This window comes from Marmota monax, unplaced genomic scaffold (genome assembly GCF_021218885.2).
Source record: "Marmota monax isolate L192 unplaced genomic scaffold, Marmota_monax_Labrador192_F-V1.1 WCK01_AAM20220418_F8-fsc00149, whole genome shotgun sequence".
Lineage (NCBI taxonomy): Eukaryota > Metazoa > Chordata > Mammalia > Rodentia > Sciuridae > Marmota > Marmota monax.
The window spans coordinates 1,565,558-1,593,552 of NW_026693170.1; the positions used below are offsets into that span (position 1 = coordinate 1,565,558).

Here is a 27,995-nt window from a genome sequence, read left to right on the forward strand (position 1 = left end):
ACCTGTTTCAAAATAAAAAATAAAAAGGGCTGGGGATCGGGGCTGGGGTTGTAGCTCAGTGACAGAGAGCTCACCTAGCATGTGTGAGGCCCTGGGTTTGATCCTCAGCACCACATATAAATAAAGGTATTGTGTGCAACTACAACTAAAAAATAGATAAATATTTTTTTTAAAAAAAAATGGGGGGCTGGGGATGTGGCTCAGTGGTTAAACACCCTTCAGTTCAGTGCAATATATATATATATATATATATATATATATATATATATATCAGGGAACTGCTCTAGTTTAAAAGAGACTAAAGAAACACTATAATTGAACTTGAATCAGATACTGGATTTAGAGAAAAACAAAACATTGCCACAAAAAAATGATTGTAGTTTGCGTCCCTGAGTTTAATACCTAGCACCAAAAAAAAAAAAAAAAGACAATAGTTGGGAAAATTTGGTGTTGAGCTGCATATTTGGTAACACTACTCTATCGATGTTAAATTCCCTGAAGTGCATCATCATAGTACACTATGCAGGAGAATGTTCCTCTTGTAAGGAGATGGGTGCACGCTGAAATGTTTATCCTGGAGTCTGGAATTTTCCATCCCTTCAAACAAACAATATCTATGGGATATATAGATACATGATTATGCATAAATATTGCATTATTTACATAGTTATCTATCTACTATAGCTGGATATATATACATGTGAGAGAGAGCAAATGTGGCAAACGTAGCTTCTGTGTGCTAGATTATCATTTTTCTGTAAGTCTAAATTTTTTCAAACTAAAAGGTTGAAGGAGGGAAGAAAGGGAATCAGGCTGCTCGCTCTCTGAACGTGGCTGGGGTTGTGCTGCAGGCCATCGGTGTGCCAAAGGGTGTTGTATTTTTCTGGGCATGAGGACACAGCTTTCATCAGATCTCAAATAAGCCCATGCCTCAAGAATATTGGTCACGCTCCATGAAGGGCGTCTCACCTGGGGAGCACAGACTAAATAAGGCAGTTCAGGATCCCCTGAAGTCATTCACAAAAATCTTTTGCAGCATCAGTAAGGCCTTGGGTTCAATCCCCAGCACCAACCAACCAACAAAACTTGGATATTTGGCCATGGTGTGGGTGTTCGTGTCTCTCCAAAATTCATGTTGAAACTTCATTCCCAAACAACAGTATTAAGAGGTAGGACCTCAGGGAGGTGACTAGGCCACAAGGGGTACCCTCATGGATGGGATCGGGGCCCTTAGAAGAGGGCTTAATGGAGAGGGTTCTTCCTGGTTGCTTCTGCCTTCTCCAGTGTGAGGATACAGCATTTCAAGGTGCCACCTTGGAAGCAAAGACTGAACCCTCACCAGACACTGAGCTTGCCAAGGCCTTCATCCTGGACTTCCCAGCTTCCAGAACTGTGAAAATAAATTTTCTTGTTTACAAACGACCCACTGTCTGGTATTTTGTTATAGCAGCAAAACCAAACTAAGACAGAGGGCATGAATGCTTCTAGGAAACAGATCCATAACTTTTGAAGAAAATTCTAAATAGAGGACTCCCCTCTGCAAAAAATATACCACCTCCTGGTAGGGCTATGCGTGATTACCTGGCAGAAAATCAGAAGAAAATATTAGAATGTGGCTTCCATTTACTTTCAACTGGTCCTTTTTAATTTACAAATGTGGAGAGGTTGCAGATGTATAGCGTACATAAAATATCAGTTAAGGAAAAATTCATTTACACTTGTAAACAAACATACCTGATAGTGTATCCATGAAAAAAATTCATTGATGCCATGGAGATTATGAAACAACTGAAGAAATTTGAACTGTTGACATTTAAATATTTGATAATATAAAGAATTATGATTAGGGCTGGGGTTGTGGCTCAATGGTATAGCGCTTGCCTAGCACACGTGAGCCACTGGGTTCGATCCCCGGCACCACATAAAAATAAAAACAAATAAAATAAAGGTATTGTGTCCATCTACAGCTAAAAAATTTTTAAAATTATGATTATGTTTAGGTAAAATATTATATTATTTTTATGAAGTTGAAATTATCCTTGTATATGTTGTACTTGCAACTGAACCTAAAGTTTCTCTACCACCAGTCCTTTTTATTTTTTATACAGAATAGGGCTGGGGCCGGGTGCAGTGGCACACGCCTGTAATCTCAGCAGTTTGGGAGGCTGAGACAGGAGGATCTTGAGTTCAAAACCAGCCCAGCCAAAAATGAGGCCCTAAGCAACTCAGTGAAATCCTGTCTCTAAATAAAATAGAAAATAAGACTGGGGGGGGGATGGTAGAGGATAGGAAAGGTAGCAGAATACAACAGTTACTAATAGGGCATTATGTAAAAATGTGGATGTGTAACCGATGTGATTCTGCAATCTGTATTTGGGGTAAAATTGGGAGTTCATAACCAACTTGAATCTAATGTATGAAATATGATATGTGAAGAGCTTTATAATGTTTTGAACAACCAATAAAAAAAAATTTAAAAAAAAAAAAAAAAAAAAGAAAATAAGACTGGGGTGGCTGGGATTGTGGCTCAGCGGTAGAGCACTCACCTAGCACGTGCAAGGCCCTGGGTTCTATCCTCAGTACCACGTAAAAATAAATAAACAAAATAAAGATATTGTGTACAACTAAAAAATAAATATTAAAAAAGAAAGAAAGAAAATAGAGCTGGGGATGTGGCTCAGTGGTTAAGTGACCCTGAGTTCAATCCACAGTACCCCTCCCCACAAAAGGAATGTCATTAAGTTGCTGAGGCTAGCCTCAAACTTGCAATCCCCCTGCCTTAGCCTCCCCCAAGTCACTGGGATTACAGGTGTGCACCACCACACCTGGCTTGGAGCAGTCCCTTGAATTCCTTTCTTGCATTCACACCTTTAGTTGTTTGATGCAAGAAGCTGGGCTCTCAGCCTGTCCTTGGCTTTGAACATGTCTTCCTCATTAAATTTAATAATTTCTAGCTTTTGATTAAAGTGGGAGATGTGTGATTCTTCCTTTCATTTGAAAACGTAAGAGGTCACTGTAGGCCACTGAAGTTAATTGGCTTCATTTCATTATTGCTGTGTTTGAGTGAATAGGTAGGCCCAAGAAGAGAGAGAGAAATGGAATAAAGCCAATGAAAAAGCAAGCAGTCAGAACACAGCATTTTTTTTTTCCTAGCAGTACTGGGGATTGAACTCAGGGACGCCCAACAGCTACATTGCCAGCCCCTTTGATTTTGAGACAGGTCTCCTTAAATTGCCAAGGCTGGCCTCAAACTTGCTGTCCTCCTGCTTCAGCCTCCAGAGTTGCTGGGATTATAGGCATGCAGCTGTGCTAGGCTATATAATCTTATTCTTTTCAAGTTATATAATAAAGTACAAATGATTCTAAATTTACAATGCATTTACATCCCAATGAACCCCATTGTAAATTGAAACCACCTTAAGTCAAAAATGCACTTAATACACATAGCCTCTGGCACATCATAGTTTAGCAACACTGCACTATAAAGAGGGGGTTGCTGCTCCTTGGCGTCCAAGTCTAAGTGGGACAGCAGCTCTCTGCTGCTGCCCAGCATCGCGGGAGTGTTCTGCATAGATCTCTAGCCCAGGAAAAGATCCAATTCCAGTACAGAGTCTTCTGAATATGTAAGGCCTTTGCACCTCCTGAAGTCAAAAAGATGGTGAGTCGAAGCACCACTAGGTCTGCGACCATGTGTATTTATGGTCGAAATGACCTTATGGCTGGGTCTGTTTAAATAGCCTGGCAGAGGAGGCAGAAGAGGTGGGGGCAGAGAGAAAATAAGATTAGTTGGTAACAGTGGGACTGAGTGATCTGGACGTGAGGGTTCACCACTTTATTTTTTTCCTCTACTTCCGAGTCTGAGTCTGTCTGTGCTGCCATCGCAAAATACCGTGGATCGGGTCGCTTACATAATAAAAAATATTCTTTTTTCTCATCATCGTGGAGACTAAAAGTCCAAGATCAAGATTCTAACCAATTGGTATCTGGTGAAGTCTTCTCCTAGTTTGCAAGGGCCCTTCTGGTCCTTGTGGGGCCTAGATTCTGCCCTGTTGGGGACCTATGGACAGGGAGAAAGAGCCCTCTGGGTGTCTCTCCCTGTTATAAGGACACCCATCTCATCAGGATAGGGCCCACCCCTACAGCCACCTTTAACCCTAATTGCACCCCTAAAGCCCCAGCTCCAACACCATGACCTTGGAGTCCCTGGCGTCAGCACATGGTGAAGTTCAGGAGGGACATAATTCAGTCCACACCAGTGCATGATCCTATAGCTTTGTAAGAAGTGCTTGCTGGAGAGCATGGTTCAGTTTAAGTACTACAGTTAAGGTCCAGGGCCTGGCCAGGACAGCACATGGAAAGAAAGACGCCCCACACCACGCTGGGACCCCAAAGTGCTTTCCCCTAAGCAAGGGCAAAATGTGCCCCTGTCCCCAACTCCAGGGGCAGCAGCCTCAACACTGAGCAGAGTAGGAGAAGGAAGGGGGAGGGCGAAGTCCCCAACAAGTGATGGCCTCAGAATGACCTAGGGACACATGGACAACACTGGAACAGATACGTGGGTGAGTCAAGAGCCATCAAGCCAGAACCAGGTTTGAGGAGGTTCTAGCCGGAAGTGTGACAGGGAGACTGGCCAAAGCCAACACAGCCTCTGGAGGTGGCAGATCCGCCTCAAGCCTCCGGGAAAACCCACAGTTAAATGTAAAGGTCACCTGTCACTCAGCCAAGAGAATCAGGCCACAAGGAAATATAACACCACCGAGAACCAGAAAATCAGAACAGGTGTTTTCAGACTCTTGGATGCTGGAAAGATCCGACACTGATTTCAGCACTGTCAGGGTCCCCACGTTGAAGGGCAGACACCAGGAACACAGCTGCTGGGAATAGGAAACTAGAAAGAGTGATCTGGGGTCGGGGTTGTTTTCACCATGCTAGGGATGGAAGCCAGGGCCTCACACAGGCTGAGCTCCAGCACTAAGCTACGCCCCTGCCTGACATCCATCTTTAAAAAGAACCAAACAGAACTTCTAGAAACAAATAAATAATCACTGAAATTGAAAACTCAGCAATCTAGTGAAACTCTATCTCAAAATAAAATATATAAAAAGGGCTGAGGATGTGACTCAGTGGTTAAGCCCCTGGGTTTAATTCCCAGTTTAAAAAAAAAAAAAGTCACAAGGATATGAAACCTTCGATGTGCTGAAGAACAGAACTTGTTCTGGGTGGGGGAGCTACTGGAGAGAGACCCCATGACCTAGCTTTCATGCTAGGTAAGCACTCTACCACTGGGCCACATCCCCAGTCATTTTTATTTTATTTTGAGACAAGATTTTGCTAAGTTTGTCCATAATGGTCTCCAACTTTCTATCCTCCTACCTCGGTCTCCCTAGTAGCTGGGATTTCAGGTGTTCACCATCACACCTGGCAAAAGAGAACTACTTTTTTTTTTCCCTAGTACTGGAGAATGAACTCAGAGGCACTTGACCCCTGAGCCCCATCCCCAGCCCCTATTTTGTATTTTACTTAGAGACAGGGTCTCACTGAGTTGCTTAGCGCCTCGCTTTTGATGAGGCTGGCTTTGAACTCGATATCCTCCTACCTCAGCCTCCCGAGCTGTTGGGATTACAGGCATGCACCACTGTGCTCGGCTCTCCTATTCCTTTTTATTTTTTACTTGGAGACAGGGTCTTCTTAAGTTGCTTAAGGTCTCAATGAGTTGCTGAGTCTGAACTCAAACTTGTGATCCTCCTGCCTCAGCTTCCCAAGTTGCTGGGATTACAGGTGGGCACCACTGCACCCAGATTTTTTTTTAATAGTGCTAGAGATTGAACTTAGAGCCATGCACATGCTAGACAAGTACTCTACACTGAGTTACGTCCCCAGCCTTATGGAACTTCTAATGTAGACTTTTAAACTCTGCAAAAATAACTTTTAAGAATGTACCTGGTGTTAGTTTGCTAGAGTTGCCATCACAAAATACCACAGACTGGATGACTTAAACAACAGATATTTTTAAGTCAAAAAATCCAAGCTCAGGCTGACGGAAGGTTCCATTTCTTCTGTGGCCTTTCTCCTTAGCTTGCAGACAGCTGCCTTCTCACGGTGCCCTCACCTGCTCTTTCCTCTGCCCAGAGTCTGTGTTCCCTTGTAATTTACTTGTCTTATAAGGACACTGGTTGGACTGGATTAGGGCTCACCCTAACCAACTTACTTTAAATTACCTCTTTTAACGGCCCTATCGCCAAATCTGTCCACATTCTGAGGTACTGGATATTAGGGACTCAACATATGGATTTGGGGATTAGGGGACACAATTCAGCCTACAACATATGTTTTCATATTTCATTGAATGTAATAAAATTTCAATTCTCTTCACACAAGTAAAATATTTTCAGATGACAAAACAGAGTTTCTAACCATCAGATCTTCATTATGGAAAATTATAAAGGATATATGTGGGCAGAAGACAAGATACCAAAATAGAAGGTACCAGAAAGAAGAAAGAATGAAGAAAAGGGTCCATACGCGCATGAAATATAAGAGAACATTTTTCACTTTCAATAGTAACATTAGCTGGGCTTGGTAGTGTTTAACTGCAGTCCCAACGACTCTGGAGGCTGAGGCAGGAGGATTGCTTAAGTCCAGGAGGCTGTTTTTCCTTCCTTTCTTTCTTTTTTGTTTTTGTTTTGATACTGGTAATCAAACCACCCAGGGGTGCTTCAGCACTGACCTATATCCCCAGTCCGTTTTATTTTTTTTAGACTAAGTTGCTGAGGGTGGCCACCAATTTATGATCCTCCTGTCTCAGCCTCTCAAATCACTGGAATTACAAGCATGCATCATTGTGCCTATCAAGCCCAGGAATTTGAAGCCAGCCTGAGCAATAGACCAAAACCCCATCTTAAAAATCAACTAATTAAAAAACAGTTATGTCTAGTGGGGAAATAACATAGAAGAAAACAGACTTAAAATTCCAAACCTCAGTAACATATGAATTGAAAAGAAACTAAATGAGTTTAAGGTGTTCTAAGGTCTTTTTATTACCCAGGAATGGGTAAAATTTTAAAATATAGACTTCTGCATGAAAACTATACATTTGTAATCCCTCAAACCCCTGAAAGAACAGAAACATTTATAACTTTTAACCTGTGGTGGTTGTGGGATTTAGTGTTTTTAAAAATAAATAAACAAATAAACAAAAAGAGACAAAAGGGCTGTGGATGTAGCTCAGTGGTAGCACACATGTGCCTAGCACACATGAGATTCACTGTGTGAAAGTGTCCCTCCTCTCTCTACTGGGATAAGATGATGGAGGAGCCCAGCATCAGGGCACACACCTGTAATCCCAGTGACTCAGGAGGCTGAAGCAGGAGAATCACGAGTTCAAAGCCAGCCTTAGATACTCAGTGAGGCCCTAAGCAACAGTGAGACCCTGTCTCTAAATAAAATACAAACAGGGTTGGGGATGGGGCTCACTGCTAGAGTGTCCCTGAGTTCAATCCGCAGTACCAAAAGAAGGAAAGAAAGAAACCGGTGACTGCCATCAACATCAATATGGAATGTCCTCTCTTGGCCTCATTTTTCTCTGTACAATGGGACTGTTATAGGACAACAAGATTGTCACAATGAGACTGCACAGGCCAGCCACAGGGACAAGGACAATAACGATCATGATCACCTTTGGGGTCTTCATCTCCCTGTCTGGGTCTCTGCAAGTCTCCCCCTCCTTTTAGGATTTATAACCTCAGCCCCTCCCACGCCTCTCTGAACCCCAGCGGCTATTTTCAACTGGCGTCAGGCGGACAGCAAACTCAAGTAAACAGACGGCGTGGGCGGCCAGCAGTGGGCGATGTCTGGACGGGGGCGCAGTCAGCAGTAAACACCTGGCCTGAGTTTCTGGCCAGGACCCTCTGGGTTCCCAGAGCTGCGGGCCCAGCAGAAAGAGGCTGTGGAGAGGCTGGTCCAATTAACTCCCTGAGAAAAACATCGGAGAGGGAGGCAGGGCAGAGGAGCCCCAGAACAGAGTCTGGAAGTAAACAATGGGGGGGGGGAATGAAATGGAAGAGAAAGAGGGGGGGAACCCACGGGGAGGGCCCCGGAATCTGGGATTCTCCAGTCTGTGCCCTTGTTCAGGGGAGTCAAGGACCTCAAACCCGCCCCTGCCTTCCATCAGTCTTCCCAGCACAGCTGCAGTAATGGTCACTGGGTCGCAGGGTCCAGGCCCTAGGCACCCAGGTAGCCCAACCCTGAGTTAAAAAGGTCACCGAAAAGGTCACTGCTGTGTCCCTAAACAAAGCACTTGGCACAGGGTTCCCATGCCTGTCCTGGTCCCCTTGGTTCTTCACAATGCAGACCACCCTCTCTTCCTTCAAGGACATCCGTCCAAATGTGTCACTGGGATACCACCTCCCCTCTTCTGGTGTCCTAGCTCAGGCTCTGCCTGTAAGAGGCAGGACACTCCAAGCTCTGCTGCTGTCCCTGATCACTTACATTTGGCTCACAGGGGACAGGAGGATGCCTGGGTTTGGAGACAGACAGCCCTGCCTGCACCTTACCACTTACTGACCATATATGACTTGGGACAAGCTCTCTGTGCAATGGGACTTTTAATAGACCCTCCTTCCCAGGGTCTGGGGAAGGGGGTGTTCAATGAGAGCCCCGGGCATGGGACTGGCCCCAAGGAGACCTTCAGCAAGGGAGTCCCTAGGCTTATTGCATTAATTGTGCCTGAGTCACCATCGTGCCATTTCATGAGCACCTGACCCAGGCCGGGCTCTGTGCTGGGACTTAGTGATCACAACAGCAGTCCGTGCTCTGGGGCAGGTGCTGACATCATCTTGGAACAACACAAGAGGAAACTGAGGCTGGGCAGAGTTAAATAACCAGCTGTTCAGAGCTGCAGGGAGTAGCCAGGGTTGAACCTGGGGCTGCTTCCTGAGCACTTATTGATGATGCTCTCTGTCCCCTCTCCAAACTATGGGAAAATTGTGCTCAACTCACGGCCAGGGTCCTCTGCCCCTTCTAACATTAATTCCCAGTGTTTCTGGAGATAAGACATAGGTGTCGGGCTGGGGATGTGGCTCAAGCGGTAGTGCGCTCGCCTGGCATGCGTGCGGCCCGGGTTCGATCCTCCTCAGCACCACATACAAACAAAGATGTTGTGTCCACCGAAAACTTAAAAATAAATAAATAAAAAAAAAAAAAAAAAAAAAGACATAGGTGTCAATCTCAACTCTGCCTCTTCCCTACTGTGTGACCTTAAGTACATTCTTTAACTTCACAGTCTCTTTTTCTCCTTTATAAAATGTAAATAATCGTTGTCACCTCCTTGACATTCAAAGAGATCATGTGCACTGAGCACTGTAGCATATGCCCAATAAATATTCCTTGACTAAGTGTCTCCTTCTGGGTCTGGAGGTGTGGCTCAGTGGTAAAGTGCATGCTTAGCTTGGGCAAGGCCCTATGTTCAATCCCTAGAGCACACACATTCACAAGCACATGCACACACACACACACAAAAGTAGTTGAGAATGTAAATCAGTGGTCTAGTACTTGCCTAGCATGCTCAAGGCCCTGGGTTTCATTCCCAGCATAGCAGGAGGGGAAAAGTGGCTTCCACTTTAGGATTGATAAAAAGGTTTAAGAAGGACTTGCTTTGGAGTTCCACAGGCCCACTCCTGCCAATTGCATGCTGTGTGACCATGGGCCAATGAGTTTCCCTTCCAGAGCCTCAGTCAGCATCCATAAAACAAGATCATGACTGTGGCCCTCATGGAAATATTATGAGGACTAAGTCAGATCATGCAGGTAATTGTACCGTCCAGTGTCTGGCTCACAATAAGGGACAGTTACAAAGAATAGCAATGGCTCTGGAGGATTCAAAGGGAGCACCCTCCAGCCTTGGAGAAAGGAGGATGGTGAGTGCATTTAAAACCATATATCCTAATTGAGCAGACAGGGAAACTGAGGCCCAGGGAGTGGAAGGGCCTTTGCAGAGGACTCACAGCACCTTGGAGGCAACAGGACCTGGACCTGGAAATGACCGCCTTCTGGACCTCCGTGGGAGACCAGAGTCAAATGGGGGTCATAGGCAGGAGTGGGCCCTTTAAATACTAAGCTCCACCTTTGCTTAGAAGGGGCTCTGGGGAGTATAAAAGGGGGTGCAGCTCCTTTGCTCCACAAAACACTGCTGCTCCTGCCCACAGGTCCTCAGGCCCAGCCCCCCTCTAGCCGCCCCCTGCCATGGAGCTGCCACCCTTTGACATGTGGAAGGACTACCTCAACCTGAACCAGGTGGTGCTGACTCTGACCCAGAGCAGGAGCCAGAGGCTGGAGGCAGAGGAGCTGGAGGAGCAGGGACCTGGCCCCCAGCTGGGGCAGGATCAGGGGCTGGGGACTGCCCTCTGCAACTTCTGCAAGCACAACGGGGAGTCCCGCCACGTCTACTCCTCCCACAAGCTGAAGACAGCCGAGGGCGTGGTGCTGTGTCCCATCCTGAGGCACTACGTGTGTCCCCTGTGCGGCGCCACCGGGGGCCAGGCCCACACTCTCAAGTATTGCCCTCTTAACGGCAACCAGCAGTCCCTCTACCGCCGCAGTGGACGCAACTCAGCCGGCCGCAAGGTCAAGCACTGAGGACCATGAGGTGCCCACCGCCCGCACCCCGCACCCCTCCCGGATCAGCCCCACCCAGTCCCTCCACCCTCCCTCCCACTCCCACAGCCCTGGGATCCCTGGCCCCCAGCACTCCATCCCTGCTGGATCCCCAAATAACGGAGGCTGCTGGCAGCCAGGCCTGGCGCAGGAGCCCTGCGCTGAGCACTCCCGCCCGCCCCCGTGGCTGTCTCTGGGCCACAGGTCTCAGAACTTCAGTCCTTCTGGGGCCTGCTGGTAGCACTAGCCCTGCTCCTTTGACTTCTCAGCCCCAGGCCTGGGGGAACCCCGGATCCCTGGCCCCACAGGACCCCGTGTGCTTCTCCAAACTGGCCTCAGAATTTGGAGTGGGTGACAAGCTGGCCCGACGCTCCCACCGAGAACTTGAGAATGGGCGCTGGCTCCACACCCACCTTCCCTGGTCCTTCAGCACCTGCAGACCCACGGAGGCAGCAGGGACCACGCTGTTCATTCCTCCCTGCCTTCATCGCCTTACGCCAGGAGCTGAGGCAAGGGACCCTGTGTCTTCCCAGGCTACCTGGAGTGCGGCCTTGTGGTGAGCAGACACTCTCAGGCTCCCTTGTTGTTCTTCATTCTTCAACCCATTTCACTCCGCTGCTGTCCCCAACTCCAGTTCCCCGTGGGACCTTCCTGCAGTGAGATGCATCTCCCTGCCACCTCCCCCCACCCCCAAATCATGAGAGGTGACTTTTTCATCCTCCAACAGTTAAATTTGTGAATCTCCCACGGGAAAAAGATCTGCCTGCCTGGATGGGAATATGGCAACTGCCTAGATTTTGTTTTAAGGGCAAACGAGAGCCCTGGTCAGATTTTAAGTTGGTGGCCTTATTTATCTATTTATCTATCTATATATCTATTTATCTATTTGAGGGCAAAAGAGTGAGCCCTTCTCAGATTTTAAGTTGGTTTGTTTGTTTATTTATTTATTTATGGACAAAAGAGAGAGCCCTGGTCAGATTTTAAGTTGGTTGGTTGATTGGTTGCTTGCTTATTTATTTATTTATTTATTATTTATTTTACACAAATGGAGCACAACAAGTTGGTTGCTTTTTGGCTCAGAATGGAGGGCCTGGGCATTGAGCTCTGGTGAATAAAGATCGTTTTGACTTGTCCTTGAAGTACTTGTATTTCTGCCTTGTCTCCTGGCCCTGCCCTTGGAGATGGGGGAGGGTGCCCAGGAGCTGTATTTGCCCCAAATCCCAGGAAGCAGCAGGTGGGGTGGGAAAGGATGCAGGGCTCCTCTCCAGCCCTGTCCCCATGTGTCCGGGTTCCCAGGTTCCTACCCAGCCTGCTCCTTGACCCCAGATTCCCTCTGGGGGTTCCCATCCCACCCTGTAAGATTTGACTTTTGGGTAGTTCTTAAATTTGGGGCTCCCAGGCCTCCCTAGATAAGTATTGGAAAATATGGAGCCTCCCAGGAAACATACACACCAGCACAAAATGCTGCGTGTATTATCACGGGGTTTTTATTCCATTGTTGCACAATTTTTTATTGAGTATCTCTTAGGTGCCACTGTTCTGGGCACTGGGGAAACAGTGGGATCAAAATAGACAAGGTCCCTGCCCTCGTGGAGCTGACATTCTAGTGGAGGGTGCTAAAATAATGTTTAGAGGGTGAGAAGCCCAGTGAAGGACAACAAGGTCGGGTAGCAGAGGGAGAGTGGAAGAGGCTGGTGGTCAGGTGGGTCACATCTGAACAGAGTCCAAATGAAAGGCGGGACCAACAGAGTATCTGGAGGAGGGCATTCCTGGCAGAGGGAGAGCAAGTTCAAAGGTCCTGAGGTGGCACTGGGAACCTGGTGTGTTTGCAGAATGTGCAGGAAGCTGGCTAGGACAGAAGATCAGAGTGGAGGACGGGGTGGGGCGCGCAGAGAGTTCAGGATGTTGCTGACCCTGGAGAGAACCTGGCCTTTAGTGTTCGTTCTCAAGACGCTCAAATCCACCCGTGGACTCTGTGGATTCTTCATCCAGACACTGGTTACAGGGAGAACCAAAGACCCCAGCTAAGTCCTCCACTCACAGCTCCTCTGAATACGCAGCTCTGCCCCCAGGAGCCTGACTCGCAGGTGGAACCAAACAGTGGGGGAAAATAAAAGAAGCCCAAGTTCAGAGCTGGGGTGCCGGCATGGCGGGCAGGGGGAGTCCTACACAAGAGCACCCAGCAGGGGTCCTGCTGTTCCTGCTCTGCCCACTGGAGGAAGGGCACCCCTTTCTGATTCATATCTAGGCCAATGGCCTCTCAACTGAGTGACAGTTTAAAGGGACTGATCCCTGACAAGGTGTGGGCAGCGGTTATGGAAAGCAATGGATGGTGTCCTCAGTACTTGGGAGAACTACTCATGCTCAGTGCTCAGGAAAATACTCAGGACTCAGGATGGGGGGGGGGGTGTAGATCTGCAAAAGTGAGAAAGGGCAGATGCTGAGTCAGCTGGGGAATGGAGGATACAGAGTACCTGGGGACATCCAAGGTGAAATTTCTGGAAGTGATGAACACCCTGGAGAGGCTCAGGGTTGGAGACAGACAAATCACGATCATCAAATTTTTTGGTAATGAATTGAGTCATTTATTCAACAATTATTGTCTGAACTAGAACTGGGGACGCTCAGGGAGCTGAGGAACCAAGGCCCTAGCCTCTCCCCCCAGACTCCCAGGGAGCCTGCAGCCCAGCAATTCGTCTCCTAGGGCTGTTGTCACAAAGTGCCACAAGCCCAGTGGTTCCAAACAAAGGAACCGGCCAGGCACAGTGATGCATCCACCCTCACAGAAACTCAAGTTCAAGGCCAGCTCAGCAACTTTGGGAGACCCTCAGCAACTTAGTGAGACCCTGTCTTAAAAGAAAAAATAAAAAGGGCTGGAGATGTAGCTCAGCAGTAGAGTGCCCTTGGGGTCAATTTCCAGTGGAAGAAAGAAGAAACCAACAAACAAAACAAATGGACGCCTGGTCCCGGAGGCCGGCACCTGAGATCAAGATGTGGGAGGCCTCCCGCTTCCAAGAGCCCTGGCCCTTCCCTGGCTTGAGGCTGCACTGCTCCTGCCTCTGCCTCTCAGCCCTCTGCAGTCTGAGTACCTCTGTCCTCTTCTTACAAGGACACTAATTATTTGGGATCAAGGGCCCACCCTACTGCAGCATGACCTCACCTTAACTAAGGACATCTCCAATGACCTATTTTCAGAGAAGGTCACATACTGAAGGGCTGGGGGTTGGGACACAAGCAGCAACAGCCACTACACTCAGTGAGCAGCCCACAACCACCATATCCTAGGTGAAACCACACCTTCATCTGGTTCCTGGGCTAGGGACCTGGGTGTCCCCTATACTTCCCCTCCCCTCCCTTCCCATTGCTCTGAATCCTCTCAAACTGTCTCTCCAGTTCATTCCCAACCATGCCACGGTCTGCCCTGATCTAGTCTCTCCCTTCCCTGTCCCCAGTTCCCTCCTCACCCCTGCCCCAGATGTCCGCTGACTGTCCACTCCTCTGGCTCTCTCCTGACACTCAGCCCCTGTCCTTCCCTGCTCAACCCTGCTTACAGCTCATGTTCAACCTCCTTTAAAACATTGCCCATAATGCCCTGTGGGGACCCTGATCTCATGACACATGGCGGGACCTCACCTAAGACCAGCTGGCCACTGCTCACAAAAGCAGGACCAGAGAAACACACCCCAGGGCCTGCCTCACTCCAGTTTCATCACCAGCAATCTCAGGTTGGCTCTACTTGTCAACATTTCCCCGTCCCCAATGAGACCCTGACGACTCCCAAGTTTATATCTCTTGTCCCCTAACCCAGCATCTCCCCGTCACCCGTGACCCAGCTTCCTGCTCTACTGAGACCACAACAGAGAATGTTCACGTCTCCTGACCCTACAGCTCTCCTCATGCCTGCAGCAGCCCTGCATCCCCTCCCCTGCCGCTGCAGGACCCAGGCCCCTTAGTCCCCTTCCACTTGTGCTCTGGGTCAAACCCACTGGACCAACTCAAGGAGTTGCACCTGCTCCATGAGTGACCTCTTAGTCTTATGGACTTAAATGCTCTCCCCTCTCTCCTCTGCAGCCTCAATCTCCTCTACAGAAACCAGTCAGATTTCTTATATTAAATAAGTCTCACGTGACCCCAAGCTCTCTTCCAAATAAGACCCATGTTTCCACTTGAATGCTAGAAAGGACTGTCTTTGCTAAACCCTCTCCTGAACACACTCAATTAGCCATCACTCTCACCAGACCACCAAAAATGCTTCCCCCGCCCTTCAGCACTGGGAATTGAATCCAGAGGTGCTCCACTCTGAGCTCAAATCCCAGTCTTCTTCTTCTTCTTCTTTTTTTTTTTTTTAAGTTTTGAGACAGGGTCTTGCTAGCCTCAAACTTGTCATCCTCCTGCCTCAGTCTCCTGTGTGAATGGTTACAGGAGTGCATCACTGTGCCCAGCAAAAATGCTCTTTCAAGATTATATAACTGATCCCAGTGGCTTGGGAGGCTGAGACAGGAGGATTGCAAGTTCAAAACCAGCCTTAACAAAAGTGAGGTGCTAAGCAATTCAGTGAGAACTTGTCTCTAAACAAAGTACAAAAGAGACTGGGGACGTGGCTCTGTGATTAAGTGCTCCTGAGTTCAATCCCCGGTACGGCCCTCAAAAAAAAAAAAAGGATTGTACAACTGAAGTGAGAATACAGCTCGGCTGAAAAGCACTTCCCTAGATTGTGTGTGGACCAGAATTTGATCCCAGTACTACAAATGAATATAGATCACTGACAATCTCCATATTTGCTAGCTCTGGTGGCCAGTTCTCAGTTTACACTGGGCTTGGCCTCTGGGCAGCATTTGGCACCCTGTGTCTTTCCCTTGTTCTCAAAATCACCCTTTACTTGGCCTCTGGGCCACCACACAGCCCTGCTCCTCCTTGGTACCTTCGCTGATTTCTGCCCTTACCTTGCATGTAGGAATGTGCAGCCTCAGGCTTCAGAACTCTTCTCTATCTACATCTGCTTCCTTAGTAACCCACCTAGTCCTCCGGAATTAAATGTCACATACTGACAACTCCCAAATTTATCTCTCAAGCCTGGATGTCTGTCCTCAAGTCCAGACTCAAATATCTAACATTCATACTTAACTAATGTGCAACTCAAGTTTGAGTAAAGTTGAACTCTTCATCATCTTGGAGCCCTGCCCATCCTCACATCTGGAAGTTCCATCCTTTCCTTCACTCAAGCCAAAGTCACCTTGTCTCCTCCTCTTCTCTCATACCATATCCAATTCCACCTCCAGGGCTACCAGGACCCTGGTTGGAGCAGCCAATACCTGTCTCTCCTGAACCACTGCAGGCACCTCCTCACTGGACACTCACGTCCCATCCTGGCTCCCTCAAGTCAGCTATGCCTGGGTCAGAGCTCACCTTCCTCTACTCACAGCCCTCCATGCCTCTCACCTTACTCAGAATAATGGCTGCACACGATCTGGTCCTCTTTACATCAGCTCCATTGGCCTCTTCAGTGCTCGTGGAACACAGCACACACAGTCTCATCTCTGGCTGCACTTGCTTTCCCACTTCCTTCATGTCTCAATTCAGTGGTCATCTACTCAGCGAGGCCTTTACTACCCACCTTATTTTAAAATTACAGGGGTCGGGGGAGGAGCTCCGTAGTGAAGCCCTTGTCTAGCATGTGTGAAGCCCTGAGTTCCATCACCATCACTTCGAAAAACAAAACAACAAAAAAAGATCACAGACATCCAGGCCCAAACACCTCCATCCTCTACCCCCTTTCCTTTCTTTATTTTCCTCCTTCTCACCTATACATTTTCTTTTATCATCTGTTTCTCTCAACTAAATATGTGCTCGATAAGAGTAGGGAGTTTTGACTTTTTCTGTTCATTACACCTGAAGCTATGTGAGCGACTCATAAAACAGTTGCTGAATTGATGATTGTAGTCCTCTTTGCTGAATGACCTTGAAGACTCCTGCAGGATGCTAAACAAAATTTAATCGGACTTAACTGCCTCATCCGCTCATCCAGTTCATTCAACCGGTTCTCCAGATTCACTCCCGTCTCCGTGCTTTCCTTAAAGTGGGCCCGCACCAAGATCAACCTCCCTGCGGGGCGGCCAAGAAACTCCTCCCTCAGATCTCCCTCTCCAAGCCGTGACGTAAATGTGTGGACAGGGGGCCTCCCAAAGTGATTGGGAGGTTGGTGGGTTGCTATGGTTACTGCATCGCCGGAGGCGGAGTATCCCCAGGGTGCCCCGCCTCAACTCGTAGGCGGTAGTTAGTCCGCCGGTGCCGGGAGCAGGGGCTGGTAAGGGTGGTGGCGTTGAGGTTCCCTAATGCCACCCCCACACCACCCACGCAGTTGTCATGGAGACGAAGTGCTTCCCATCCTTTCCAGCTCGGCCTCCCTCCCCTTTCTCTAGACTCTTGCGTAGTTAGAATGCCGAGTGGGCTGAAAAACTGTAGAAAGGCAGAGGCGCCGCTCGGTCCTAGCGCTGTCCCAGCAGTTCCATTCTGTCTGCCTTGGGATCAAGCCCAGGTACCAAAACCCGCGGGGAACGAGGGACGCGCCTGCGCGCGACAGGAGTTCGCGCGTGCGTAGTTGTAGAACCAGGAGGCTAGTGGAACGAGCTCAGCGCTAAATTTGCGGCTGCGCAGCTGCAGCCTGCTGGTCGAGCCCGCTAGAGGGCAATTGTGCGCTTGCGCCGTGTTGGGGAAATGAGAATGAATCTCGGGCTGTGAGGTTGTCTGGGCTGACTGGCGCTAGGCGCGCGTGCGCCTTGGCTCTCGGCGCGGCCGGGGGCGGGGCTCAAGAGAGGGGAGGGAGAGGGCGGGGGGAGGAAAGAGGCCGCAGACGCCCGAGCCCTGACCCACCGGCAGGCAGGGGCTGCGGCGGCGCCGGTGAGTGACCCGCGGCCCGACTCGGTCCCCCCCCTCCGCGACCCTCACTCTTTCTGAAGTCCCAAATAACCTCCGTTGTCCCCTGCTGGTCTCGGACCCCCGTTATCTCCGGAGGTCTCCTCAATTCCTGGCAATCCCAGCGCCCCCATAATCCCCGCAGACCCTAATCCCTAATATTTTATCGTCCCAGCTCTGTCGCTGACCCATTAGCTCCCATCTCACCGCTATTTCCTGACATATCCTCTCAGGGCCCCGTCTCATGGGTCTTACAGACCCCCCATTGCCCTCGGAACCCCCAGAGCGCCTCTCTGCTCTAGATGTCCTCTTGCTGCATAGTCCCTTCGGCTTCTCCTTATCCCCATGCTTCTTTGGCCCCCGAGACATCCGCATTCTCCTTCCCTTTGCTCTTCTCCCGTGCCCCCGTTCTCCTCTAACTCCTGCAGACACCTCCTTTCCTTCCACTTTTCTTTATTTCCCTCCATCCCTCCAGACCCTCCCCCAATTTCCATCAACTCTTTGGCGAGGCACTCTGCGCCGCGAGAAGCACAGAATGAGCGCTCAGCCGGTGTCAGCTATCAGTAGGCACTTCTGACAGCCCGCCGTCCCCGCCCCCGCCCCCACCCCTGCCCAGGGGACTTAGGAGCCCTTGTCCGGGCGGCGGGGGACACTGAGCCCCGGCCAGCGCTGTACGCCCTTTGCCCGCAGCGCCGGCGCCCCCCATGCGCCAGGCGGCCGGACAGCGGCGTCGGGGGGCGCCATGGCCTCAGCGGCGGCGGGCGAAGCGGAAGAAACCACCCGGCTGCGCAAGCCGCGCTTCTCGTTCGAAGAGAACCAGATCCTGATCCGGGAGGTGCGCGCCCACTACCCGCAGCTCTACGGCGCGCAGAGCCGTCGGGTGAGCGTGGCGGAGCGGCGGCGCGTGTGGGACGGCATAGCCGCCAAGATCAACGGCATCACCAGCTGGAAGCGCACGGGCCAAGAGGTGCAGAAGCGCTGGAACGACTTCAAGCGCCGCACCAAGGAGAAGCTGGCCCGCGTGCCGCACTCCACGCAGGGTGCCGGGCCCGCCGCTGAGGACGCCTTCTCCGCGGAGGAGGAGACCATTTTCGCCATCCTGGGTCCTGGTGTGGGGGGATCAGGGGCTGGTGCCGGGCCAGAGGAGCCCCCTGCAGCCGCCCCGTCACAGCCGCCCGCCTCCTCACAGCCGCCCGCCCCTAGCGCCTGTGCCCAGCGCTACGTGTTGTCGGAGGACCGCAGGGAGGACCGACGGGCAGGTGAGTTCCTTCACCATCACCTCAGCGAATGCAAATGCACAGTCTTCTTGCGTTGTTCAAGTCCTTTATGTAGCTAAGCAGATCCTAACTACAACTCTGGGAAGCGGGTGCTGTTGTCCCCATTATACCGTTGGGAAAATTAAGCTCAGAAAAATAAAATGACTTGCTTCAGGTCTCACAGCTAATGACTGCCAGAGTCAAGAATGGAACCAGACCTAGGAGACCTGGCTTGAGTCCACCCCGGGGATCATCTCTGAACAGGCAGGACTCATTAAACTCATCCTAAGGGTAGTGATTCTGGAAGTAGACTGTCTCCAAATAGGGTGCCAGTCACAATTTTGCCACTCAACTATGGCATCCCAGAAGCCACTGCGTGTCACTTTCTGCCTCTGTACATCACTTTCTGCATCTGTAAAGTGAAGATAAGAATAGTCTCCACCTTCAGGGGTTGCCGGGAAGACTAAATGAGTTAATTTGGGCGAATTGCTTTGTACAGAGTCTGCTAACAGTCAAGGTTAGCCCTGGGTATAATGGTTAATGCTGGGAAGTACATAGTGTTTCACTAATTTATAAGTCAAAGACTGGAGAAGCCTGGTAATTTTCTCAAGGTCATGCCTCCAGTACAGGTATGGAGAACTGGGTACAGAGACTCACTTCCTGCTTAGCCTAGTCTCTGGATTATCATTTCTTCTACTCCATTTCTGAATACCTGCCCTGTGCTAGATGGTATAACACATCAGTGACTGGGACAGCTGGGGGAAACAGCGATGGATATGAGTGATGGGACTGGCTGGGGCAGGGGAACCCAGGGGTTGTAGGAGTCCAGAGACTGCATCTGGCTCAGCCTGGGGGTTGGGGGATGGAGGAGGGGATGTCAGAGCTGAATGAGACACAGCATGCATGAAACAGCCAGGAGTATTGGCACAGGCCTGTAATCTCAGCAGCTCTGACACTGAGGCGGGAGAATTGCAAGTTCAAAGCCAGCCTCAGCAGTTTAGCCAGGTCCTAAGCAACTTAGAGAGACCCCATCTCAAAATAAAAAAACAAAAAAGGGCTGGGGGTGTGGCTCAGTAGTTAAGTGCCCCTGGGTTCAATCCTTGGTATGGAAAAAGAAAAGAAAAAAACAGAATGAAGAAGAGTAGAGAAAGTATTCCTGATAAAGGGAAGAGCATGTGCAATGCACAGAGGCAAAAAAAAAAAAAAAAAGCCAATTTTTTGAAGCAAAAACATTGAACAAAAGTTTTTAGATGAAGTCAGAAAGGTGGGCAAAGTTGAGACTATGCTAGGCTATGGTGGGGAGTTTGAATTTTATTCATAGTGAAGGGTTTGAGAAAACAAGGAACATGGATAAGGCAACTCAAGAGCATATGATTCATAGAGGCTCATTCTCCCACCCAAGGTCACACAGCAAGAGTGTGGGGACCCAGCACATGTGTTTGTCCCAACTCCCAGTCCATGCACTTAACCACTGGGTATATTGCCCAGCAACAATAATTGATATTTTATTGAGTTACTGAGAGTTAATGGGTATACCAGAATCTGATTACACATGGCTTGTAAGTCAAGGTCAGGACTTTGGACTTCATCATATGGGAATTTCAGAGGCATAAAAGTGTCTTGAGCAGGAAAGTCACATTCTCAGTTCAGGACCTTTCTCAGTTTGACTTAAACCTTGATGTTTTTGTAAAATGGCCCCAATGAACCAGAGCACAGAGGACAAAGTTATTTTTTATAATGCTTTATTAATTCACTTGTTCAATAAGTATTTATTGAGAACCTCTTCCAAGGCAAGGCAGTATTGCAGGTGCTGAGAATACTATAGATAAAAAGATGAATTCCCTTCCCTTACAGAGCTGACGTTGTAGTTGGGGGAAGCAGGCCACAAACAAGTAGCCCCCCAAACATATCATATATCAGGAAGAAAAATACTGCATATTAAGAAAGTAGTAAATGATAGAAGGGAGCAGTATAGGCAGGGCATTCCAGGAGGGCTTCTCAGAGGTGGTAAAAGGAAGCAGAGTCCTAAATGGAGAGATTGAGCCTAGTAGATGGTTTCCAGCTGAGGAAGCAGCATGTGCAAAGTCCCTGAGGCAAGTATGGGCTGAAAACATCCATCATTAGACTCCCACACTGTGTGAAACTCATAAATGGAGAACTGCTCATATTGAAGGACAGAAATGGGGCCTGGGGCAGCCTCGGGCAGTTAGAGTATTTATAAACTGGGCATGGTGATGTACTCCTGTAACCCCAGCAACTGGGGAGACCAAGGCATGAGGATTGCAAGTTCTAGGCCAGTCTCAGCAACTTAGCAAAGCCTCTGTCTTTTCAATTAAAAATAAATAAATAAAAAGGACTAAGGATGTATCTCAGTGGTAAAGTAACTGTGGATTCAATCCTGAGTACCAAAGAAAACAACAAACTAAGGATCATTTATCTCTGACATAGTATTTGAAAGAATAACAGCATTGAAGACTTACTATGTGCCAGGCATTGTCTTAAACCCTGTATTTATAGTGGGTTCAGGGATCCCCAGGTTGGCCTTCAGGAAGATGTTCTAGTATTTAGTCCCATCTTTAAACATGTGCTCAATTACAGTTGGGAAAACTGAGGCCCCAAGGTTATGAATACATATGATTTTAGCTGCCATAGTGTCCTTTCCCTGACTCCTGTGAGCCCTGTGGGTGTGCAGGCTGGGTCACTTTCCATTCCTTTTTATTCAATAGCCTAGAAAAGTCAGGTTTCCAAGTGACGCAATTTCTATGCTCCTTATAGGGAAGACTTGACACCCCCACCCTGCCCCAGAGTCACAGCCCCTGCCAAGCTGTAGTTAAAAGCGCAGGCTCTGGAGCTAGCCTGGATCCAGACCCCTTTTCCACTGCTATGGGACCCCACTCTGGTCCTCAGGTCACCTCATCTGTGGAATGGGGTAACAGCAATAGAATCCACCCAGAGAGTGGCTGAGAGGACTGGATGAGGAATGTGTCAAGGACTGTCGGGTCCAACATCTCTCTCCTGGCCTCCCAGGCTGGCTGGTCCAGGGGGCTGGGCCCCCAGCACTTAGACAGGAGGTGGCTGGTGGTTTGGGGGAGACTAGGACCATCTGATCTGGCCAGGAACATGAAGGCAGCTTCCCCAAGGAGGGAACATCTGAACTGAGCAAGGGGAGGTGCCAGGCCAGGTGGGGTGTGACATAGGGGAGGGAGCAGCATGTGTGTTGGCCGTGAGAGAAGAGCTGAGACCTGGTCTCCGCAGGAAGGGCTGCACTTGCCCTGTGGGCACTGGGACCTGCCACAAGGACCTGGGCCCTGGGCCCAGTCAGTGCTAACTCTGGAGGTCACAGTTCTTTTCTCATTTGAAGAAAAAAGAATTGCTACTAGACATTATTCTAGCTGCTGGGTAAATAGCAGTGAGCAAAATGGAACCGACTTCAGGAGGAGACAGATAACAGAGATGGCCTGCATACAGGGCAGATGCATGCTGGGAGAAAACCAGCTAGGGCTAGGAGGGAGAAAAGGGAAGATGGTGGCTACTTTGTATGATGGTCAAGGAAGATGATCCCCTGGAGCCCGCATTTGAACCTGGAGGAGATGAAGGAGGAAGCCAAACAGGTATCTGGGGAAACGTCCTCCCAGGCCAGGGCATCAGCAAGTGCAAAGGCCCTGAGTCAGGAGGAGGCTGAGTTTTGAGGGCCAGCAGGGAGGCCAGAGTACCCGGAGCTTGTGAGGAAGGTAGAAAGAAGGGAGGAGATGAGGTCAGGGAGGCAATTGGGACCAACAGTGCAGACCTTGGGGCCTCAAAGACTTTGCCTTTATCCTAAGTGGGATGGGGGTCTCAGGAGGGTTTGAACAGGGAAAGAACAGTGTCTGGCTTATGTTTTTTAGAACAGCTTTGTTGAGATGTAATTCCCACAGCATGCAACCCACCTAGACAATTCAGGGGCTTTTAGTATACTCAGAGTTGTGCAGCCATCACCACAATCAATTTGAGAACATTTTCATCATTCCAAAAAGAAACCCTGCACCTCTAAGTCACTTAAGCCATTTTCCCCCAGCCCTAGGCAACCACCAATCTACTCTATCTCTAGAGATTGGCCTCTTCTGGACCTTTCGTGTAAATGGAATCATGCCATACAAGGTCCTTTGTGACTAGCTTCTTTCCTGTTGCCTGATTGAATTTTGGTTGAACCGCTGATGAAGAAGGAGTGGAGACAGGGAGCCCAGTGAGGAGGCAAGAGCAGTCCTCCAGGTGGGAGGGGACAGTGGTTGGAACAGGGTGGGGGCCAGGGAGGTAGAGAGAAGAGGTTGAGTGTTGTGTTTAGCTTGAAGGCAGTGGTGTTTGAAGTGGATGGTGTCTTGAGAAAGAAAACCACAGTGAAGGTGTTTAGCCCCTGCAGCTGGAAGGATGAAGCTGCCATCAGCAGTGATGTGGGTGGTAGAGGAAGGAGAGGTGGGGGAGGATCAAAGGCTTAGCTGTGAGCAAGCACATCCAAGGCATTACATGGTCCAGGGACTGTGCCCAGGACACAGCTGGAGACACTGGGAAGTAAAGTCGGGCTCAGGGCAGAAATTCAGGCTGGCCCAGAATCTGGAAGCCTTTGGGTACAGATAGTTCAAATTCAGGAGTATGAATGAGATCCCAGGTGAGTGGAGACCCAGGAAGAACTGGAAAATCCTGGCCTCCTGGTTTGAGAGAGCCTCCAGAAGCACCTCCAATGTTGGAGCACTTCTGTCTCAGGCCTCCCACCTCCCCGGGGTCTAGCACTGCAGCCTGAGAGGTGTGGCTGTGTCCAGATGGTTCACAGCCTGGCAGAGAGTGGCTCTTACTCTGAGTGAGATGGGAGCTGCTTGGCCCCAAAGGAGGCTTACAAGACCCCTTTCTGCTAAAGCTGGCACAGGCCTGATAGGTTGAATGTATTGATTCTCTCCTGGAGACCAAGACTGACCCATGTCATAGGCTTCTGTTCGAAGGAGTGATCTGGCTTAGGTTTTTTATATTTTCTTTTATTATTATGATGATGGTGGTACTGGGGATTGAACCCAGGGGCATTTAACCACTGAGCCACACCCCCAGTCCTTTTTATCTTTTATTTTGAGATAGGGCCTCACTAATTGCTTAGTGTCTTGCTAAATTACTAAGGCTAGCTTTGAACTCAGGATCCTCATGCCTCAGCCTCCTGAGCTTCTGGGATTATAGATGTGCTCCACCTCGCCCTATTGCTTAGGGCCTCACTATATTGGGGAGAATGGCTCTGAATTTGTGACCCTCCTGCCTCAGCCTCCAGAGTCACTGGCCTGACTTAGGTTTTAAAGAGTTTAGAGGATCTTTCGGGCCAGGGTAGAGGAGAAATGAAGGAACTGGGGGTGAGGGAGGAATCATGCATACCTTACCTGCATGTCTCTCTCTACAGATACACCAGCCCACAGCAAGGGGGGCTCCAGCAGCCCGGAGCCCTGGGCCCGGCCCTCCTGCAACCCCCAGGAAGGGGGCTGCCCACGGTCCAAGGAGCGTGAGTCCCCGCCCCCTCCGGCCCTGCAGACGGTCCAGCTGCCCCGCCTGGCCTTGTCTCCACCACCCTCAGCCCCTCCACCGCCACCCGCGCCGCTGGCCCAAGTGGCACCCTCATCTCCCAGCCCCCCGCCCCCTCCTAGGCCTCCTCCCACGCCCTCGGTCCCAGACCCCTCCCTGGACTTCCTGCGGGCCCAGCAGGAGACTGCCAATGCCATCCGGGAGCTGGCTGGCACCCTTCGGCAGGGACTGGCCAAACTGAGCGAGGCCCTCAGCGCCCTGCTGCCCCTTCTGCCGGGAACCCCGGTCGACCCGCTCCCCGCGCCGCTCCCCGCGCCGCCGCCCCCGCCCCCTCCCGCGCCTCCCAGGCCCCCGCCGCCCCCGCCCGCGCCCAAGGTGGAAGCAACCCCAGAACCCGTGTCTGTGGTGGCTGCTGTCGTGGATGGGGCTGTGGTGGCAGCCAGAGGAGTCATCATAGCCCCTAGGAGCGAGGAGGGGGCGTCCCGGGCGACCCCAGCCCCGCTCCCTCCGCACGACTCCCCCCCACACAAGCGGAGGAAAGGGTTCCCTGCGCGGAAGAGGCGGGGCCGGTGGAAATCGCCCTGAAACCTCCCTGCCGCGCTGCTGCCTGCGCCCCTTCCCCTCAGCTTGGCGCAGTCGCGAGAGGGGCGATGCTCCGACCCCTCCCTGCTGCACCCTGGCTCCCTGCTCCAGGGGGTGAGCACCCCACTCCCTGTGCTAGTTAGTGCCTGATTCTCTGGGGACCTCTTCGGAGGCTTCCCCAGCCCCTTTCTCTGGTACAATGCTGTCTGCCTGGCTGCCTCCCCTAGCCCTGACTTCTAAGCCATCTATTTTATGTTATTTCTTATAATGCCCTTTGTGGGTTGGGGTGGGGGGAACCTCTCGGGTCTGCACATCCCCTCTGCCCTAACAACTCCTGTTCTTAACTTGAAGAGAATTGACCCGTGGGGGCCTCCCCAACCCAGACTTTGGAGGGGGTAAAAATTGCTAGACAAATCAGAATATGGATGACAAAGAGGATGTAACTATCTGTACCCTAAGGAGAGGAGGGCAGGGTTCTGACTGAGAGGTGTGGGTTGGCTCCTCCACCTCTCATTGCCTCTCTGACCTCCGGAGCTTAGCCTCCTCCTTTCTCCTCAGTGGTGACAAGATATCAATAAACTTATTTTTCATACAATTACTTGAGGCTGTGTCTGAGACAAGCCTGAGAGCCCCACACCTCCGGCTGCCCCGCCCCCTCCCGGGCAGGCCACACCCCCTCCAAGTTGGAGGCAGGTGGTTCGTTTTCCAGCCCCCCCCCCCTTTAAAGCCATCAAGTTCTGTGTTCAAATGAAATCTGCCTCATCCTTCAGGTACCAGCCTGAACGTCCTGGATCTCCCTCCCCAAGGCAGAGATGGGTCTGCCTCTTAGATTCTCACAGTTCTATTTCATGATATGTCTAAGTGAACCCAGGCCTTATCTGTTTATCACATAGCCCCCAGAATTTGAAGACAGGAACTTGTTTTGCTTTTCTTTTTTTTTTTTTTTTTTGGGGGGGGTGCTATTTGGGTTTTGTTTAGGTGCTGGGGATAGAACCCAGAGACACTTAACCACTGAGCCACATCCCCAGCCCTCTAATTATTATTATTTTTTATTTTGAGACAAGGTCTCGCCAAGTTGTTTAGGGCCTCCCTAAGTAGCTGAGGCTGGATTTGAACTTGTGATCCTCCTGCCTCAGCCTCCTGAGCTGCTGAGATTGCAGGTGTGCACCCCCATGCCTAAATTGCAACAGGTTCTCTTGTACTGCCTGCTGCAGAGTCTGGTAGCAAAGTAAATAATAACCACTACACTGGACTCAGGCCTGGTGTTGCCCAGGCCAGCTGTTAACTGGGGGCCTCCATTATCCTCATCTGTGAAATGAGCATAAAGATGTAAGAGTCTTTACTTTCTACTATTAGATGTATACATTCTTCAGGTCTCAGCTCAAATATTACCTCAGGAAATGTTTTCCTGACACCAGTTAAATTTAATGTCTCTCTCCATCACCAGACTGAACTTCCTCAGGGAAGGGTGTGAACCTATCTATAATCACTCCTGTGTCCCCAACATTGCTAGCACACAAAAGTGGTAATATACTGCTTTTTTAAGTAATGTACAGTTTATAAACAAAAATTTCCACTTAAGATACTTTTTTTTTTTCCTTTTTCTGCCATAGTGAGGATGGAACTCAGGATCTGGGCATGCTAGGCCAGCACTCTACCATTAGCAACAGCCCCAGCCACATGGCAGTCCTCTGTGCCAGGCCCCAGGCCAAGTTACATGCATGCTTGCATTCCAGCCTGAAGGAACCCAAGGAAGAACAGACTCTAAAGATCTCCATTCCCAGCCCTGAGAAGTTTGTGGAATGTCACAACTGGTCACAGGCCAGTTGGTCCCACCTGAAGCCTGAATCTGGCCAGAACTCAGCTGGTACTTTTTTTTTTTTTTTAATTCAGGGATTGAACCCAGAGGCTCTTAACCACTGAGCCACATCCCCAGTCCTTTTTTTATGTTTTATTTTGCTAAGTTGCTTAGGGCCTTGCTCAGTTGCTTAGGGCCTTGCTAAGTTGCTGAGACTGGCTTTGAACTTGTGGTCCTCCTGCCTCAGCCTCCCAAGATGCTGAAATTACAGGTGTGCACCACCTGCCCAGCTTTCACTAGTATTTAAAGAATGGCACAAAGGCAACTTTCCCCCCCAGTACTAAGGATTGAACCCAGGGATGCTCTACACTGAGCTACATCCCCAATCCTTTTTCTTATTTTGAAACAGGGTCTTGCTAAGTTGCTGAGACTAGCCTCAAGACTTCTCATCCTCCTGCCTCAGTCTCCCAAATTGCTGGGATTACTGGCGTGGACCACCAAACCCAGCTCAAAAGCAATTTGGGAGCTAGGTGTGGTAGTGAGTACCTGCCAATCCCAGCAATCTTGGAGGCTGAGACAGGAGGATCACAAGTTTGAGACCAGCCTAGCAACTTAGCAAGACCCTGTCTCAAAAAAAAAAAAAAGCTGGGCATGCTTCTCAGTAGTTAAGCACCTCTCCAATACCCCCCAAAAAAGGTAAGTTTGGGGACATGAATGGCCATTTTTAATGGTTCTTTACTTTTAACTGATTTTTAAAAAAAAACAGCCCACAATGCTGTGCTGCTGTCTGCCTCATCAGAGCTAAGTGATGCTGGCATCCTGCCCTTGAACTTGCAGGAGGGTTCCTAAATGAACTGGATCTTCTGACTAGAGTTTCTCATGAATAATGTCTACAAAGAAATATTTTAAATTTCAGATTTAATTAGCATATATGCAAAAGGTCTTGTGTTGAAAAGATAGACAAGATAAAAGCAGCGTGGATGGCTGCCTCACATACCAGGACGGCTGCCTGGGGGTCCCAAGGACTCCCCTCAGAAGTTTGGAGGAACAAGAAGTAAACTTACTGTTTAAGAAAAAAATAAAGAAGTAGGGAAGATGAAAGACTGAGGGTGTAGCCCAGTGATAGAGGGCTTCAGCATGAGGCCAAGGATTCCATCCTTAGCACCAAAAAAATAAAACGTAGCTAGTACATGAAACTTGTGATTATGGAATAGTATTCCTTAGGATGAAGCAAAAATGGGTAATCTTTTCCCTCCAAGGGAGAAAAA

General features: G+C 49.6%; 2 protein-coding genes across 2 annotated transcripts; both read left to right on the top strand.

The window, feature by feature from the left end:
* The first annotated feature begins 10,239 nt into the window (after positions 1-10,239).
* On the top strand, positions 10,240-10,632 carry Nanos2 (nanos C2HC-type zinc finger 2). Its single transcript, XM_046455467.1, has one exon. It carries the CDS (start codon positions 10,240-10,242, stop codon positions 10,630-10,632), a length of 393 nt encoding a protein of 130 aa, XP_046311423.1.
* Positions 10,633-17,448: 6,816 nt separating this feature from the next.
* Positions 17,449-25,524, top strand: Mypop (Myb related transcription factor, partner of profilin). The gene is made up of 3 exons (XM_046455835.1): positions 17,449-17,547; positions 18,253-18,821; positions 24,229-25,524. Exons 2-3 carry the CDS (start codon positions 18,305-18,307, stop codon positions 24,930-24,932), a joined length of 1,221 nt encoding a protein of 406 aa, XP_046311791.1. The 5' UTR covers positions 17,449-17,547; positions 18,253-18,304; the 3' UTR covers positions 24,933-25,524.
* Positions 25,525-27,995: the final 2,471 nt, after the last annotated feature.

Coding starts and splice junctions, on each gene's coding strand:
- Nanos2 (XM_046455467.1), top strand. CDS start 10,240: ATGGAGCTGCCACCCTTTGACATGTGGAAGGACTACCTCAACCTGAAC.
- Mypop (XM_046455835.1), top strand. CDS start 18,305: ATGGCCTCAGCGGCGGCGGGCGAAGCGGAAGAAACCACCCGGCTGCGC. Junction 18,822..24,228: donor CAGGGAGGACCGACGGGCAG/GTGAGTTCCTTC, acceptor CTCTCTCTACAG/ATACACCAGCCCACAGCAAG.